The 14708-nt window shown below is 35.6% G+C and overlaps 2 protein-coding genes across 2 annotated transcripts; one reads left to right on the plus strand and one right to left on the minus strand.

Annotated features, from left to right (window-relative positions):
* The first annotated feature begins 4321 nt into the window (after positions 1-4321).
* On the plus strand, positions 4322-5461 carry LOC114169812 (proline-rich receptor-like protein kinase PERK10). The gene is made up of 2 exons (XM_028055129.1): positions 4322-4604; positions 4685-5461. Exons 1-2 carry the CDS (start codon positions 4430-4432, stop codon positions 5314-5316), a joined length of 807 nt encoding a protein of 268 aa, XP_027910930.1. The 5' UTR covers positions 4322-4429; the 3' UTR covers positions 5317-5461.
* A 566-nt stretch (positions 5462-6027) lies between these two features.
* On the minus strand, positions 6028-8010 carry LOC114169811 (bifunctional epoxide hydrolase 2-like). Its single transcript, XM_028055128.1, has 5 exons — positions 7707-8010; positions 7404-7618; positions 7030-7200; positions 6711-6946; positions 6028-6509 (listed from the first exon to the last, which is right to left on the minus strand). Exons 1-5 carry the CDS (start codon positions 7774-7776, stop codon positions 6260-6262), a joined length of 942 nt encoding a protein of 313 aa, XP_027910929.1. The 5' UTR covers positions 7777-8010; the 3' UTR covers positions 6028-6259.
* Between the last annotated feature and the right edge of the window lie 6698 nt (positions 8011-14708).

The following is a 14708-nucleotide window of genomic DNA, read 5'->3' on the forward strand; positions in this document are numbered from 1 at the left end:
AACAAGAACGAGTTATACATGAGTTTGAAGGTTGTATTTTTTTAGTTAAAAGATTTGGTTGAAAAAATGAGCAAATAACAATCTAAGGATAATGATGATTGAGATGTTGGTGCAACGATGGATGATTGTGCTTCTCCTGCACGAGACAACAACTTTTGTGATGATAGTATGAAGATTCAACATGAGAATGATAGACAACGAAGCAATTTGTAGTCTAAATGAATATTGAACCATGAAAACGCTTTAAGAGTTCTGCCATAAGAACTTCATTTACGGGTTATGGAAAAAAAAGAACCCAAATTAGTTAGATGTTGTAAACATTGTTGTAAAGTTCAATAGAAGTACATTTTGTTGTTTTGACATTGTCCATATCGTGAACTATTAATGTTCATGTCAATTGGTTGTACATGAAGGCTTAAAATCATATATGTGAAATAATTTAAGAAATTTGTTTAAAATTTATCTTACAACTGAAATACTTTTGCATTAACCATATTCTCAATTATGGTGACATATGTAATTGAAAAGAACTAGAAATCATTAGTGGTGCAAAAAACCTTTATTGAAGTTAACTTGTAATAAAATGTATAAAAAGTGTTAAATTGTACCCCAATTATTTGTTTTGTGTGCACCAGTTACATATCAGACTTGGTAGGTCTATTTTTTCGCAAAGTAGTGACTCAATGAAAGTACTTAACCTTGTTATTTCTTAATTGTGATTACATATGTGATGGAAAAGAATTAGAAACCATTGATGGTCTAAAAAAAACTTATTGAAGTTAACTTTTAAAAAATTGTACAAAAAGTGTTAAGTTGCGCCCCAATTATTTGTTTTGTGTGCACTAGTTATATATCAAACTTGTTAGGCCTATTTTTTTCACAAAGCAATGATCAAATAAAAGTATTTATCCTTGTTATTTCTCAATTGTAGTCACATATGTGATGGATAAGAATTAGAAACCATTGGTGTCCAAGAAACCTTTACTAAAGTTAACTTTTAAAAAATTGTACAAAAAATATTAAGTTGCGCCTTAATTATTTGTTTTGTGTGCATTAGTTATGTATCAGACGTAACAAACTTGTTATTTTGCAAAGTAGTGACCAATGTGAGTACTTATCCTTGTTATTTATCAATTGTGGCGACATATGTAATGGAAAAGAACTAAAAACCATTGGTAGTCTAACAAACCTTTACTGAAGTTAACTTTTAAAAAGTTATACAAAAAGTGTTAAAGTTGTGACCTAGTTATTTGTTTTATGTGAATGTGTTATGTATCAAACTTAGTAGGCCTATTTTCTTGCAAAGTAGTTACTCAATGAAAGTATTTATCCTTGTTATTTCTCAATTGTAGTAAACATGTGATGGAAAACAACGGGAAACCATTAGGTCTTGGACATCTTGGACAAATACGTGATAAAGAATCTTCAAGTGAGACAAATTTGAGGACAAATTCTCTTCAAGAATGAGGGAATGATAAAGGACTATCCCAAGATTCCATACAAGAAGAACTTGAAGATGAACCTTTACAATTTAAAGAACCTATGACAAGGGCAAAGAGTAAGAGATTGAAAGATCAAAATTATTCAAGGCTCATAATGCTACAAGCAATCTAAAATTCAAAGAATATGAAGATCATGGCTTGAAGCACATTTGAAGGATAGCTTTTAGGAAGATTAATTTATATTTTTAGACTTTGGGTTTCCTCTTAGAAATTAGTTATGTTATATGTTTTTGGGCTTTGGGCTTTCTTTTATAAATTAGTTTATGTTTTTATGTTTTGGGTTTGGGCCTTCTTGTAGAGTTCTCATGTTTTCTTAAACTTGTGTGCCTATATATAGAGGTACCAAAAACAATGTAGACACTTTTAGTCATATATTGAATTTGATTTTCATTAAAGAGAGGGTTCTCTTTGTTCTTGGCTTAGGCCTCTGGTTCTTATCAAAGATTAACATCTTTGTGGCGAATCTTCACTTGACTTATCAATCTGCTAGATTGTGGCGTCTCTGTCTTATTCCGCGTTCTTCTCTGATTTATTCGTGTCGTGCCTCTTGAGGATTCAAATTCAGAAACGATCATACTCTTTCCTGGATAGGATCGTATCAATAGGTCTTGGTCAACAACTAAAAAAATAATTAAAAGTTGTATTTAAAAAAGCCACATGGGATTGTGTCAAAAGTGTGTAAAAAAATATGTGTTAAAATATCATTTTAGATATTTGAATATAGGAAAATGATATTTTATTAGAAAAGTTTGACACACTTTTGATAAAATCTATGTGTCCTTTTCAAAACCAATTTTCATTTATTTTTGAAGTGTTGATTAGGATCTCATTTTTCCATGGGGGCATGGAAAATTTGTAATGCACTTGGTACATAGTATCTAAAATCTAACAATGACGTGTTGTGGCTTCCCATTCTTTGAGTGTGCCTTCCATTTCCACGGTGCCATCCATGCTCCATTGGTTTGTTGTTGTTCCTTGCATTAGTACAAGTTCGCCGACGTCTCTATGAAGGTTCATTGTGAGTGGATTTGTTTCATTCGTTTGCTTCTATTGGTGGTTTGTTCCTTCATTGAAGTCCATTTGAGCACTTACAAGTAAGATACGTATAGCCCCATTTTGTTTGTGATAAATATTTTTCATTTTTTAAAGATGGATAGGGTTAAATCAAAGAAGGTTTTTTTGTTGTTGTTTAGGATTGCTATCAAGATTGGGATTGAACAAGTTTGAAACAAAGTGAAGGGTTGAATAGTTGTAGTTTAAGTAATTTTGTGCTTTGATTTTTTTGTACAATAAAAATGGTATGTTTAGTTTATTTGTTTTGAAGATGTTCTTATTTCACTGTGTCGTTGACTTTTGTTTGTTTATTTTTTGAGTCAATAGGATCTCTAAAAGCCATGGGTGATAACACTGCACAAATAGAAAAGGGTAAATAATGATGTTTAATCCTTCCAAGTCTGATACGTAAATGGTATACAAAGAACAAATAATTGGGGCACAACACTTGTTATGGATCACCTATGACATTAGAAAAAAAAATGCATGTAATTGGTTATGAATAGAAATGTATCATTTTACAATGTTTCATAAAATTGTTCAAAAAGTATTTCCCTACTCCCCCACTTATTTACACATGTCCACCATTAATGTAGCAGATATGTTTGACCATTTATTTCGAGAACAATCAATTACTGAATGACTTAGGGTTCATAATCATTTCATTGTAATGCCATAGGTGATCCATAACAAGTGCATGTAGTTGGTTATGAATAGAAAAAATATCATTTTATAGTGTTTGATAAAATTGTACAAAAATTACTTATCTCTGCCCCCCTTATTTACACATGTCCACCAGTTATGTAGTAGATCTGTTCTAGCATTTTATTTCGAGAACAATCACCTACTGAATGACTTAAGGTTCATAACCATTTCATTCTAATGATGTAGGTGGTCCATACCAAGTGCATGTAATTGGTTTTGAACAAAAATGTATCATTTTACGGTGTTTGATAAAATTGTACAAAGACTACTTCTCTGCACCCCACTTATTTACACAAGACCACCACTTATGTAGCAAATTTATTATGGTCTTTTATTTTGAGAACAATCATTCACTGAATTACTTACGGATTATAATCATTTCATTCTACTTAACAATCAAAGAATCCAATGTTTGCTTTGTTTGCACAATAAGGAGATATTATCAACAATGGGTCTTGACCTTCGTTTTTCCTTTACTTCCTTCAATTCCAACAAACATGGAGGTAGCGTCAATAATAGAGTATCGTTACAGGCGAAAGATGTGGTGATAGACCAATATCGTGACCTAAGTTTTTCCTCTTTTAATTCCAAACTCACTCAAATTAAGACATCGAAAAGTTGACCAAAGAGAAACAAATCACACTCGATGAAAGCAATAATGTTTCCAATTTGCGAACGAAAACACAATGCTTCCAATTTGTGAATAACAACAATACCACACTCAAACAAGGTGTCAATGCTTCGAACATGAAAAAAAAGAATAACATTTGGTTTCAAGCATTTCGGTGGTTAAAAGAAAATTGAATTTCAAATAGTCACATCACTTGTGTCAAAAGTGAATTAAAAAATGGTGTCAAAATATAATTATCCTTCTAGATACTATGTACCAAGTACATTTCAAACTTTCCAAACCATTATAAACCCTAATGGACACTTAAAAAGAATAAAATTAATTAACGTATTAATCCAACTATATTAATAAAAATGAAAATTAATTAACGGATTAATCCAACTATATTAATTGCTTTTAAATATTTAAAAATAGTTCGAAACACCAAAAAATGAGATTGAACATGACGAGGTGCAAAGAATTGTTTAGACCGGGAGTCAAACAACAGAAACGTGAGAGACAGTGAGAGGAAAAGAAGAGAATTTTGTAGAAGCAAAGAATGGCAGAAGTAGCGAACAGCAGAGACGCTCGCCGGCGACGGAGAATCCTCGACCAAGGATCCGACCGTCTCGCCTTCATCACGGGTCGGATCCAAACACTCCCTCCCACGCTTCCCGATTCCGCCGCTTCATCTACCCAATTCCCCCATCCAAACACCACCCTTTCCGCTTCTGGTACGTTCCTTCGTTTTTCTCCTTCAATTCCAGTTCTCTTTTCTGAAACTCCGATTCTAATTTTCCTTCTTTGCTTTCAGTTCACCACTCCGATTCCATTTCGCACAATCCCCAACCCTACAGCGACGACCACGCTCCCAACACCGCAATCCAAACACCCCCCGAAAACCAGCCTGAAAGAGACATTTTGACTGTTCCAACATCTGAAATCCAACCTGAACAAGTCCAATTACAACCACCGGCGCCATCGCCGTCACCATCGCCATCGCCGTCACCGTCGCCATCGCCGTCACCGTCGCCACCATACACCGTAGAACCGAAACGTTTCGTCACCCCGAGTGATATAACTTGTGCAATCGATTCCTCGAGGGTTACCCGACTCTGTTGTTCCGTTCTCGTGGCTCTTCTGGTGGTTTTATCTTTTCTGGGCACAAATTTGTTCAGTACTGTGATCAGCGTTAGGCCGCTCTACGTTGTTCTTGTGACCAATGTAACGGCTGTGATTGCGAGACTCTTTTTCGGGGTACAGAGGGATTCCGGAAGAACGCGGAGAAGTGGTTCTTCTAGTGATGATGGTGGAGATGAATATTCGCAACTTGCCAGGATGTTGGAGTTGTGTTTGGTGGCGAAGACTGTTGCGGATGCTGTGTTCATGGATTGCGCTGTCTATGCAATCGTTCTCATTTGTGGTCTTTCTGTGATCAAAGCATGATACGGAATTCTTGTGTTAGTTTGAACATTGAACTATTTGCTCCATTTTTTTTGTTTTGTTTTGTTGTTTGAAACTGATTTTTTAATATGATTCGCTATTTTCCTTTGGTTCTGCTTTAATTTTAATGGTCTGAAGTTACTCCCACTGTTGATCGGCATTTGTCTCTTCTAGATAAACTTTGTAGAATGATGAAGGGGTGGTCGTGTATCAGTTAAGTAAGCAAAGCAACTCTGTAATCTCAATCATAAGAGTCATTTGGCTGTAATGCGGTGAAATAACATGTTTTTTTCTGGTAGTTAAGAAATGGATGTTCTTTTTTAAAAAAATAACATTTCTTTGACTGACTTTTTAATTTTCATTAACATTTAGAAAACAAAAAAATTGTATAGCAACGAGTCTCCATTCATGATTTTACAATCTCTGATAAATTTTAGTTAATAATACATACAGTGTGTTAGAAGGAAGGTAAGAGAGTGTGGCATTTAGATGTCTAGTTTCGTTGATTATTACATAGCAGAATTTGACTATTACAGATGAGTGTTATATGATACCATCGAACTATCAGATATGTGTTGTCTTCCTTTATTTTTATTTTTTTTGTTTTCTCATATTCAGTCTTTGGTGGTACTGGTAAGGTTTTGCAAGCTTACTCAAGGGTTTAATAAGTTCAAAGTGGGCCTAAAACTGATAAATGACTTTATAACATCAACCATCACAAAATGCACATTTTATTTCATATGAAGTTCTAGACTTTATTACAATGTATACCCCTTTCTTCATGAACAGGAGGTATCCAGATCCAGATATCACAGCGTGCGTTGGATTAAGCAGACTAGAAATTACACAAATCTTAATGGAAACGTGCGTTGGATTAAGCAGATTAGAAATTACACAAATTTTAATTGAAACTTGATGGAAACATGCTTTTGGCCGTAGAGCAGATTCAGATACTCTGTTTGTCAATGAACTCAATGATGAGCTGGTTCACCTTGTCTGGAAATTGTTCATGCACAAAATGAATTCCTTCTGGAATATATGTGATTTCCAAGTCCGGCACAACATTTTTCACTGCCCCACCTCGGATATAGTCATCCATGCCTGGAAACTTGAAAACATAATCTTTCTCACCCATGATGAGAAGTGCTGGATTTGTAACCTTCGCGTCACTTAAGCCAGTTTCCACATTGAGACTCCTGCATTAAATTGCCCAAATGCAATGTTATTGAAATCTGTTGTTTATAAATCTTATTGAGTAACTAGGAAAATGAAAGATCGTGTAGAAATAATTGTAGTTGAGAAAAATATCTAGAGTAGCATTACAGTTTCACTATACAATGAATTACACCTTTGCAGTTTCGAAAGAAGGAAGGAAAATGGGAATCTGTTGTGTTTACCTGTAAGGAACCTGCAATGCATATCTGAATCCAGATTTCTCATATAAAGATGCATAGGTTGAAAGGTCTTCCTCAGAGAACCATGGTGGTAGAGGGGTAGACGGGTCAAACAAGTCCATGATTTCTTGATCATCAGCTGCTATTGGAACCTCACTTTTAGAGAAGAGAGTATAGATGTTCCTTATCACTGATTTCACTGGAAACCGGCCAAAATCCGCTTCTGCTCTTCCAGGCTCCTGCAAATAAAAATGAGTCCGTGACTACTAATATTTAAAATTGAAAGGAATATAAAAATTATGATGCCATATTGAATTTGTACCTGCCACCTGGTAATGTAGAAGCCTTTGGGTAGAAGGTGGTTTTGGACAGCAGAGGGACCAGGAAGCAAGAAAGGAACACCTAAAGTTATGACAGCAGCCACTCTTTCTGGGTGCAAAGCTGCTGTAAGATATGCGGGAATTGCCCCAAAATCCTTGCCAACAAGGAAAGCCTAATGATATAGACAATTGTAACAGAGCATGCAATTAGTTAATCCTTTCTTCAATCTCAGGGACATGAACTCATAAAAGGAAAGAGGTACCGTTTCACTCCAAATAAACAAATATGGTGAGAAGGAGGTTAGTTTGAAGATCTAAACCGAAGTTCAGATATAGAAATTCTAGCCATACATCTATGGCACATCTATCTCCTTACCTTGGTAATGTTTAAGGCATCCAAAAGACCCACTATCTCATCAATTAGGTCATACATGGTTTCCTTTTCTGGCTCAGCTGGTTGCTCAGAGAGTCCATACCCTCTGAAATCAAAGGCAATAGCCCTATAACCAGCGTTTGCCGCACCAATCATCTGGTGCCTCCACGTGTACCAGATCTCTGGGAATCCATGTAAGAATAGCACTGCCTTGGACCCTTCACAGACACAAAAATTATTAACATGAAGAAGATGCAAATGAGTATTAGATAGTATTCGAAGAGGGTGTTGAAGGAATTAGCGTACCAGTTCCAACCTCTGCCACGTGCAGCTTCAGTCCCTTCACTTCCACCTCACTGTGCTGAATCTTCTCCATCGTACAAGGAGGAGTTTCCTGCAAGTCAACGACACTGTCTCTGAAAAACAGTGGAACATCAAAGAGAAGAGTGTAGCAGAAATATCAATGTCAAATGACAGAGTTGTTCACGGAATCTTTTACTATTTTCTGTTGTTTAAAATAGCAAAGCATTTTAAAGTAGAAAAATGCTGCCACTCTGGGAAGAAGTGGGTGAACTCCTAGTCAACTGTAACATTTCCGGCACCAAAGGCCAATCATCCGTGTTCTATATTGATATTTTTATATTACTATTATAAATTTTCAGGATTTAATTAATATTTTATTCTATTTTTACGGACATTTTAAGTTAATATTTAGTCTCCTTTACAATTATTTTCCACGGGGCTTCGAGAACTTCTTTTGTTAATCTCCACAACCTGAAACCTCTCTATGCAGTTTTGCCTTTGTTCCGTAACTCATTTTGGGATTTGTGAAAATTTAGCAGTATATTACGATCATGGATGGCGATTGCCTATCTTTATCTACGAATATCATCATTCTATTTTTATTTAAGAAAACTAATTTTCATAAAACAGTATAGAAGTTATATATATATAGAAGTTATATATAGGTTTGATTATTCGGAACATATTCAGTTTGGTTTTAAAATTTTAAAATGATACCTACTTTTGAGTTTCTGTTAACGACTTGTCATGTGTTAACCTCGACTTAATGTCTATCATAAATTGTTTGTTGATGAGTTTGTTTCACAAATAAAAAGAAATTAAAAAAGAGTTTTGAGAATTGAGAAAGGAAAGAAAAGAAATAACAAATGTATAAAGATAAAAAGAAAATGATTGATAAATATCGAAAAAGACATGGTCATACTCTCATGAAAGAGAAAAAGAACTCGAAGAGAAAATGTTGGAAAAGAAAGAAATTGAAGAGAAAAGGTTGAGAGACAAAGAAATTAAAGAGAAGGATGGAGAGAAAAAGAAATGGAAGAAAAAGTGTAGAGATAAAAATAAATTAAAGAAAAAGAGTTAGAGAAAAAGAAATTCAAGAAAAAAATATAAAAGAAAAGACAAAAAGAAAAGTAAAAAGAAAGAAGTGACGAGAGGAGAGAAGGAAAGTATGATGATAAAGATCATTGTTTTTGTAGATTTTATTGTTTTGTCCATTTAGCAATTTGAGGAAGAACTTTTAGTGAGATGTTGTAATAACTTATTATTTGGTCTCAATGAATTAACAGTGTGTATGAATTCCAGTTCAAAATTGAAAAATTAATAAAAGTAGGATCCTTGATCTTGCTATTAAGTTTCTCTTGGAATAAGTATACTCATGACATTCAAAGAAGAATGTACTTAAAGAATGAGGGAAGGATATGATCTTGAAGGGTCTTTTGAGATTTCTTTACAATTGTTATCTTTTACTTAAATATAGGAAAAAATATTCATATAATAAGAATTAGATGTAATATTAGTGGATATTAAAGTATTTATTGAAAATTAATGTGAAATTCATAGAATATGCCTAATTCATTCTATAAAAAAGGTGCATTTTGTAATATGATGATATATATAAATTTGACAAAAAATAAGATTTCTCTTTGTGAGAACCTTTTAGGAACCTAATTTTAATCTTATTAGGGTAACATATGACCCCTATGACTTATCACCCACCTTCTCATCTCTCTTGAGTGTGACATCAATATCATTCCTTAAACTAAATATCAAAACGATCCTCCCTAGTTTTTTATCAAATAGTGCCTTTTAAATAGTGAAGGAGATGTTGTAGGAAACTTGTTGATGATTAGTAGTAGGAGATGACACAAATTGGCTAAGATAGTTAACATAAAAGGTGAGTCAAGTCTGGTATTTGTTGATAGATCAACTAGCCAATGAGCCTGCGGTAAGAAGATGCATCATTGTCATTGAGAAGATCATTGTTAATAAAATATCGAGAAGAATGAACCATAGGAGTAGGCATGGGGCAATATAATCATCCTAGTTTTTTGAAAAAGGTCTAGCATATACTTTCTTTGGTTGAGATGAATGCCTATGTAGTTACGAGCAACTTCCAAGTCAAGAAAGTAAGTGATGTATCCCAGATTATGGTTGTCAAGTAAAGTTGTAAAATGGTGGACATCCTTAGTGTTGGTGCCCATGAGAATAATGTCATATACGTAAACCAAGACATCGGTCGTGTGATGGTTTTCATGTTTCAAAAACAATGAGTGGTCAACCAAGGAATATTTAAAATTATTAGATAAAAGAAAAAAAAAAGGAAAGCTTGGCATACTATTGTCTCTAGGCTTGTTTAAGGTCATATAAAGATCTCCGAAGTTTGCACACTTTTGTAGAATTTTTGGAAGTCAGTGTAGGAGGAGGTTGCTGTTAGAATTATGGTGCTTGATTTAGTCTCACATCGCTTAGAATAGTGAGATGTGGTTCTCTATTTTACTATATAAGAGACTCTATGTAAAGCTTTAAGATACACCAAAAAATACAAATACTTCCTAGTGTAGTCGTGGACGTAGGCATACACATTGTAGCCGAACCACGTTAAATTCTCTGTGTCTATTTTTCTCTCCTTTATTCTTTCCTTTATTGCTTTGTTCCTAACAATTGGTATCAGAGCCATTTTTCTTAGTATGCTCTGTAGTTGCAGCATTGTCTGATCTTCTACATCAGAAAAGATTTGGTTTCTATTTTTTCTTCTTGGGGATCTCAGTTTAGAGAAGTAGTGGGAGCTTTGGTCAAAGGCAGCAGGAGCTTTGGTCAAAAGCCGCAGCAGGAGCTTTGGTCAAAAGTCGCAGGAGCTTTGGTCAAAAGCAGCAGGAGCTTTCGTCAAAGCAGCAAGAGCAATGGCATTGGAAGAAGGGAAGGTGAGGATTGAGAAGTTTGATGGCAATGACTTCGGGTTCTGGAAGATGCAGATAGAGGACTACCTGTATCAGAAGAAGTTGTATCTACCCTTAACAGGGCAGAAGCCAACTGACATGGAGCAGGCGGAATGAGATTTGTTAGATCGGCAGACACTCGGTGTGATCCGATTGACATTATCCAAGAATGTTGCGTTCAACATCATGAACGAGAACACAACCATAGATTTGATGAAGGCATTGTCAAATATGTATGAGAAGCCATCTGCAGCCAATATAAAGTGTATTTGATTCACAGACTAGTGAACCTAAAAATGGGTGAAGGTAACTCGATTACTAATCATATTAGTGAATTCAATACAATTATTGCGCAGTTGACATCAGTGCAGATAACATTTGATGATGAGGTGAAAGCATTAATTTTATTATCATCTCTTCCGGAAAGTTGGAGTGCAACTGTTACTGCAGTTAGTAATTCTACAAGTAATAGTAAGTTGAAGCTTGATAACATCCGTGACTTGATCTTAAGCGAAGATGTTCGCAGGAAAAGTTCAGGGGAATCTTCCAGTTCTAGTTCCGGTTCAGCATTGAGTACTGAAACTAGAGGAAGAAGTAGCCAGAAAGGTCGTAATCAAGGCCGAGGCAGATCAAAGTCTAGAGAGAAATCAAAACCAAAATTCCGGAATGATATCACTTGTTGGAATTGTCAGAAAAGGGGTCACTTTACAAATCAATGTAGGGCTCCAAGGAAGAACAACAACAACAAGAGGCAAGATAGTGATCAATCAGCAAATGCAGCAACTGATGAAATTGAATATGCACTATTATGTAGTCTAGATAGTTCTATTGATTCATGGATTATGGACTCAGGTGCGTCATTTCATACTACACCTTCTTTAGAACTATTATCTAACTATGTTCCAGGAAAGTTTGGGAAGGTCTACGTTGCAGATGGAAAATTTCTTGATATTATAGGAAGATGTGATATCAATATCAGAACCTCTAATGGAAGTGTGTGGACTTTGAAGAATGTCAGACATATTCCAGCCTTAAAGAGAAACTTAATATCTATAGGGCAGTTGGATGATGAGGGGCATTACACCACCTTTGGAGATGGAAACTGGAAAGTAATGAAAGGTAATCTTGTTGTTGCTCGTGGAAAGAAGCGAGGATCTCTTTACATGATTGCAGATGAGGATATGATATCAGTTGCAGAAGTTGGCAACAGTTCCTCTTTGTGGCATCAGAGACTTGGGCATATGAGTGAGAAAGGAATGAAGCTCATGGTCTCAAAAGGTAAAATACCTAACTTGAAGCATGTTGACGTTGGACCTTGCGAACATTGTATCTTTGGAAAGCAAAAAAAGGTTAGCTTCTCCAAAACAAGTAAGTCGTCTAAAGTTGAAAGACTAGCACTAGTGCATACAGATGTTTGGGGGCCAGCTTCAGTGAAATCTCTTGGAGGTTCACAATATTACGTAACCTTCATTGATGACTCTACAAGAAAGGTATGGGTTTATTTTCTTAAAAATAAATCTGATGTGTTTTCTGTGTTTAAAAGGTGGAAACAGGAGGTTGAGACTCAAACAGGTTTAAAGATTAAATGTTTGAAGTCTGATAATGGTGGAGAATATGACAGTAATCAATTCAAGGAGTTTTGTTTAGAGAATGGGATCAGAATGATCAAGACGGTTCCAGGAACACCAGAACAAAACAATGTGGCAGAAAGAATGAACAGAACCTTGAATGAGAGAGCAAGATGTATGAGAATCCAGTCAGGATTACCCAAGGTATTTTGGGCAGATGCAATAAGCACAACAGCCTATCTCATAAACAGAGGACCATCAGTTCCTTTAGGCTATCAGTTACCTGAAGAAGTATGGTCTGGAAATGAGGTAAACCTTTCACATATGAAAGTTTTTGGTTGTGCTTCATATATTTTGTTGAACTCTAATAATAGAGATAAATTGGACCCTAAGGCAAAGCGATGCTATTTCATTGGCTATGGATCTGACATGTATGGCTACAGGTTTTAGGATGACCAAAACAAGAAAATTATCAGAAGTAGAAATGTTACTTTTAATGAAAACATGTTCTATAAGGACAGGACTGCAGAATTTGTAGATGCAAATAAAAAGCCAGAGCATGTATCATTAGAAGAAATTTCAGAAAGTGATGTAGCCAACAGAAGGCAGAATACAGATGTAGAGCCTGAGTCAGAGCCCGAGTCAGAGTTTGGGTCAGAACCTGAACAGATAGTAGAGTCAGTAACTCCTGAATTACCGACTAGAAGGTCTAGCAGAACAATTGTAGCACCACAAAGGTACTCCCCTTCATTACATTACTTGTTGTTGACTAATGCTGATGAGCCAGAGCATTTTGCTGAGGCTATGCAGGGAGGTGAATCTATTAAGTGGGAGCTAGCAATGGAAGATGAGATAAAGTCTCTTCAGAAGAATAAGACATGGTCTTTAACCAAGCTTCCAGAAGGAAAGAAGGTTTTGCAAAACAGGTGGGTCTATCGGTTAAAAGAAGAACCAGATGGCAGCAAACGATATAAGGCCAGACTCGTAGTAAAAGGGTTCCAACAGAAACAAGGAATTGACTTCACAGAAATTTTCTCTCCTGTTGTCAAGATGACTACCATCAGAGTTATCTTGAGTATAGAAGCTGCAGAAAATCTTCATCTGGAGCAGTTAGATGTGAAAACTGCATTCCTACATGGAGATCTTGAGGAAGAAATCTTTATGGCACAACCAAAAGGTTTTGAAGTACAAGGCAAAGAGAATCTTGTATGCAAGCTTCATAAAAGTTTGTATGGGTTGAAACAAGCACCGCGACAATGGTATAAGAAGTTTAATGAGTTTATGAGAAACTCAGGATTTCACAGATGTGAAGAAGATCATTGTTGTTATGTGAAGAAATATGTTGATAGTTATATCATTCTTGCCTTGTATGTTGATGACATGTTGATTGTTGGTGCTAATATGACAGAAATTGACAGGTTGAAGAAACAATTGTCAGAAAATTTTGAAATGAAGGATCTTGGTCCAGCCAAGCAAATTCTTGGTATGAGAATTTCCAGGGATAGATCTAAAGGTATTCTAAATTTATCTCAGGAAAAATATATAGAAAAGTTGCTTAGCAGGTTCAATGTTGGAAATGCTAAAACCAGGAATACACCTTTGGGAACTCACTTAAAGTTCTCAAAAAGGCAATTTTCTCAGACAGAGGAAGAAGAAAATCACATGTCTAAAGTGCCATATGCATCTGTAGTAGGGAGCTTGATGTATGCTATGGTTTGCACCAGACCTGATATAGCACATGCAGTGGGAGTTGTGAGCAGGTTTCTATCCAATCCCGGAAAGGAGCATTGGGAAGGCGTGAAGTGGATATTGAGATATTTGAAGGGCACTTCAAAGATGCATTTGTCCTTTAAAAGAAGTAATCTCACTTTACAGGGGTTTTCTGATGCAGATTTGGGAGGTGATTTGGATGGTAGAAAGAGTACAACAGGTTATATTTTTACGTTGGGTGGCACAGCTATCAGTTGGAAGTCCAAACTTCAAGGAAGAGTCTCCCTTTCAACCACTGAAGCTGAATATATAGCTATCTCAGAAACAGCAAAAGAGATGATATGGTTGAAGAATCTTCTAAAAGAATTAGGAAAAGGGCAAGATGAACCTTCATTGTTCAGTGACAGTCAAAGTGCCATTTGTCTTGCTAAAAATCCAATTCTTCACTCCAGATGCAAACACATTGAATTGAAGTATCATTTTATCAGAAACTTGATAAATGATGGAGATTTGATTTTGTTGAAGATTCCAGGTGCAGAGAATCCAGCTGATATGTTGACCAAGACAGTCACAACAACTAAGTTGAGGCTTTGCATTGCCTCAACTGGCCTTCGAGAAAATTGATGATGAAGGCACTACACTAGGTGGTAATGTAAATCAAACCCCAAGTGGGAGAATTGTTAGAATTATGGTGCTTGATTTAGTCCCACATCGCTTAGAATAGTGAGATGTGGTTCTCTATTTTACTATATAAGAGACTCTATGTAAAGCTTTAAGATACACCAAAAAAT

This window comes from Vigna unguiculata, chromosome 11 (genome assembly GCF_004118075.2).
Source record: "Vigna unguiculata cultivar IT97K-499-35 chromosome 11, ASM411807v1, whole genome shotgun sequence".
Lineage (NCBI taxonomy): Eukaryota > Viridiplantae > Streptophyta > Magnoliopsida > Fabales > Fabaceae > Vigna > Vigna unguiculata.

Coding starts and splice junctions, on each gene's coding strand:
- LOC114169811 (XM_028055128.1), bottom strand. CDS start 7,776: ATGGAGAAGATTCAGCACAGTGAGGTGGAAGTGAAGGGACTGAAGCTG. Junction 7,619..7,706: donor CGTGGCAGAGGTTGGAACTG/GTACGCTAATTC, acceptor GTGTCTGTGAAG/GGTCCAAGGCAGTGCTATTC. Junction 7,201..7,403: donor ATGCCTTAAACATTACCAAG/GTAAGGAGATAG, acceptor CTATATCATTAG/GCTTTCCTTGTTGGCAAGGA.
- LOC114169812 (XM_028055129.1), top strand. CDS start 4,430: ATGGCAGAAGTAGCGAACAGCAGAGACGCTCGCCGGCGACGGAGAATC. Junction 4,605..4,684: donor CACCACCCTTTCCGCTTCTG/GTACGTTCCTTC, acceptor CTTTGCTTTCAG/TTCACCACTCCGATTCCATT.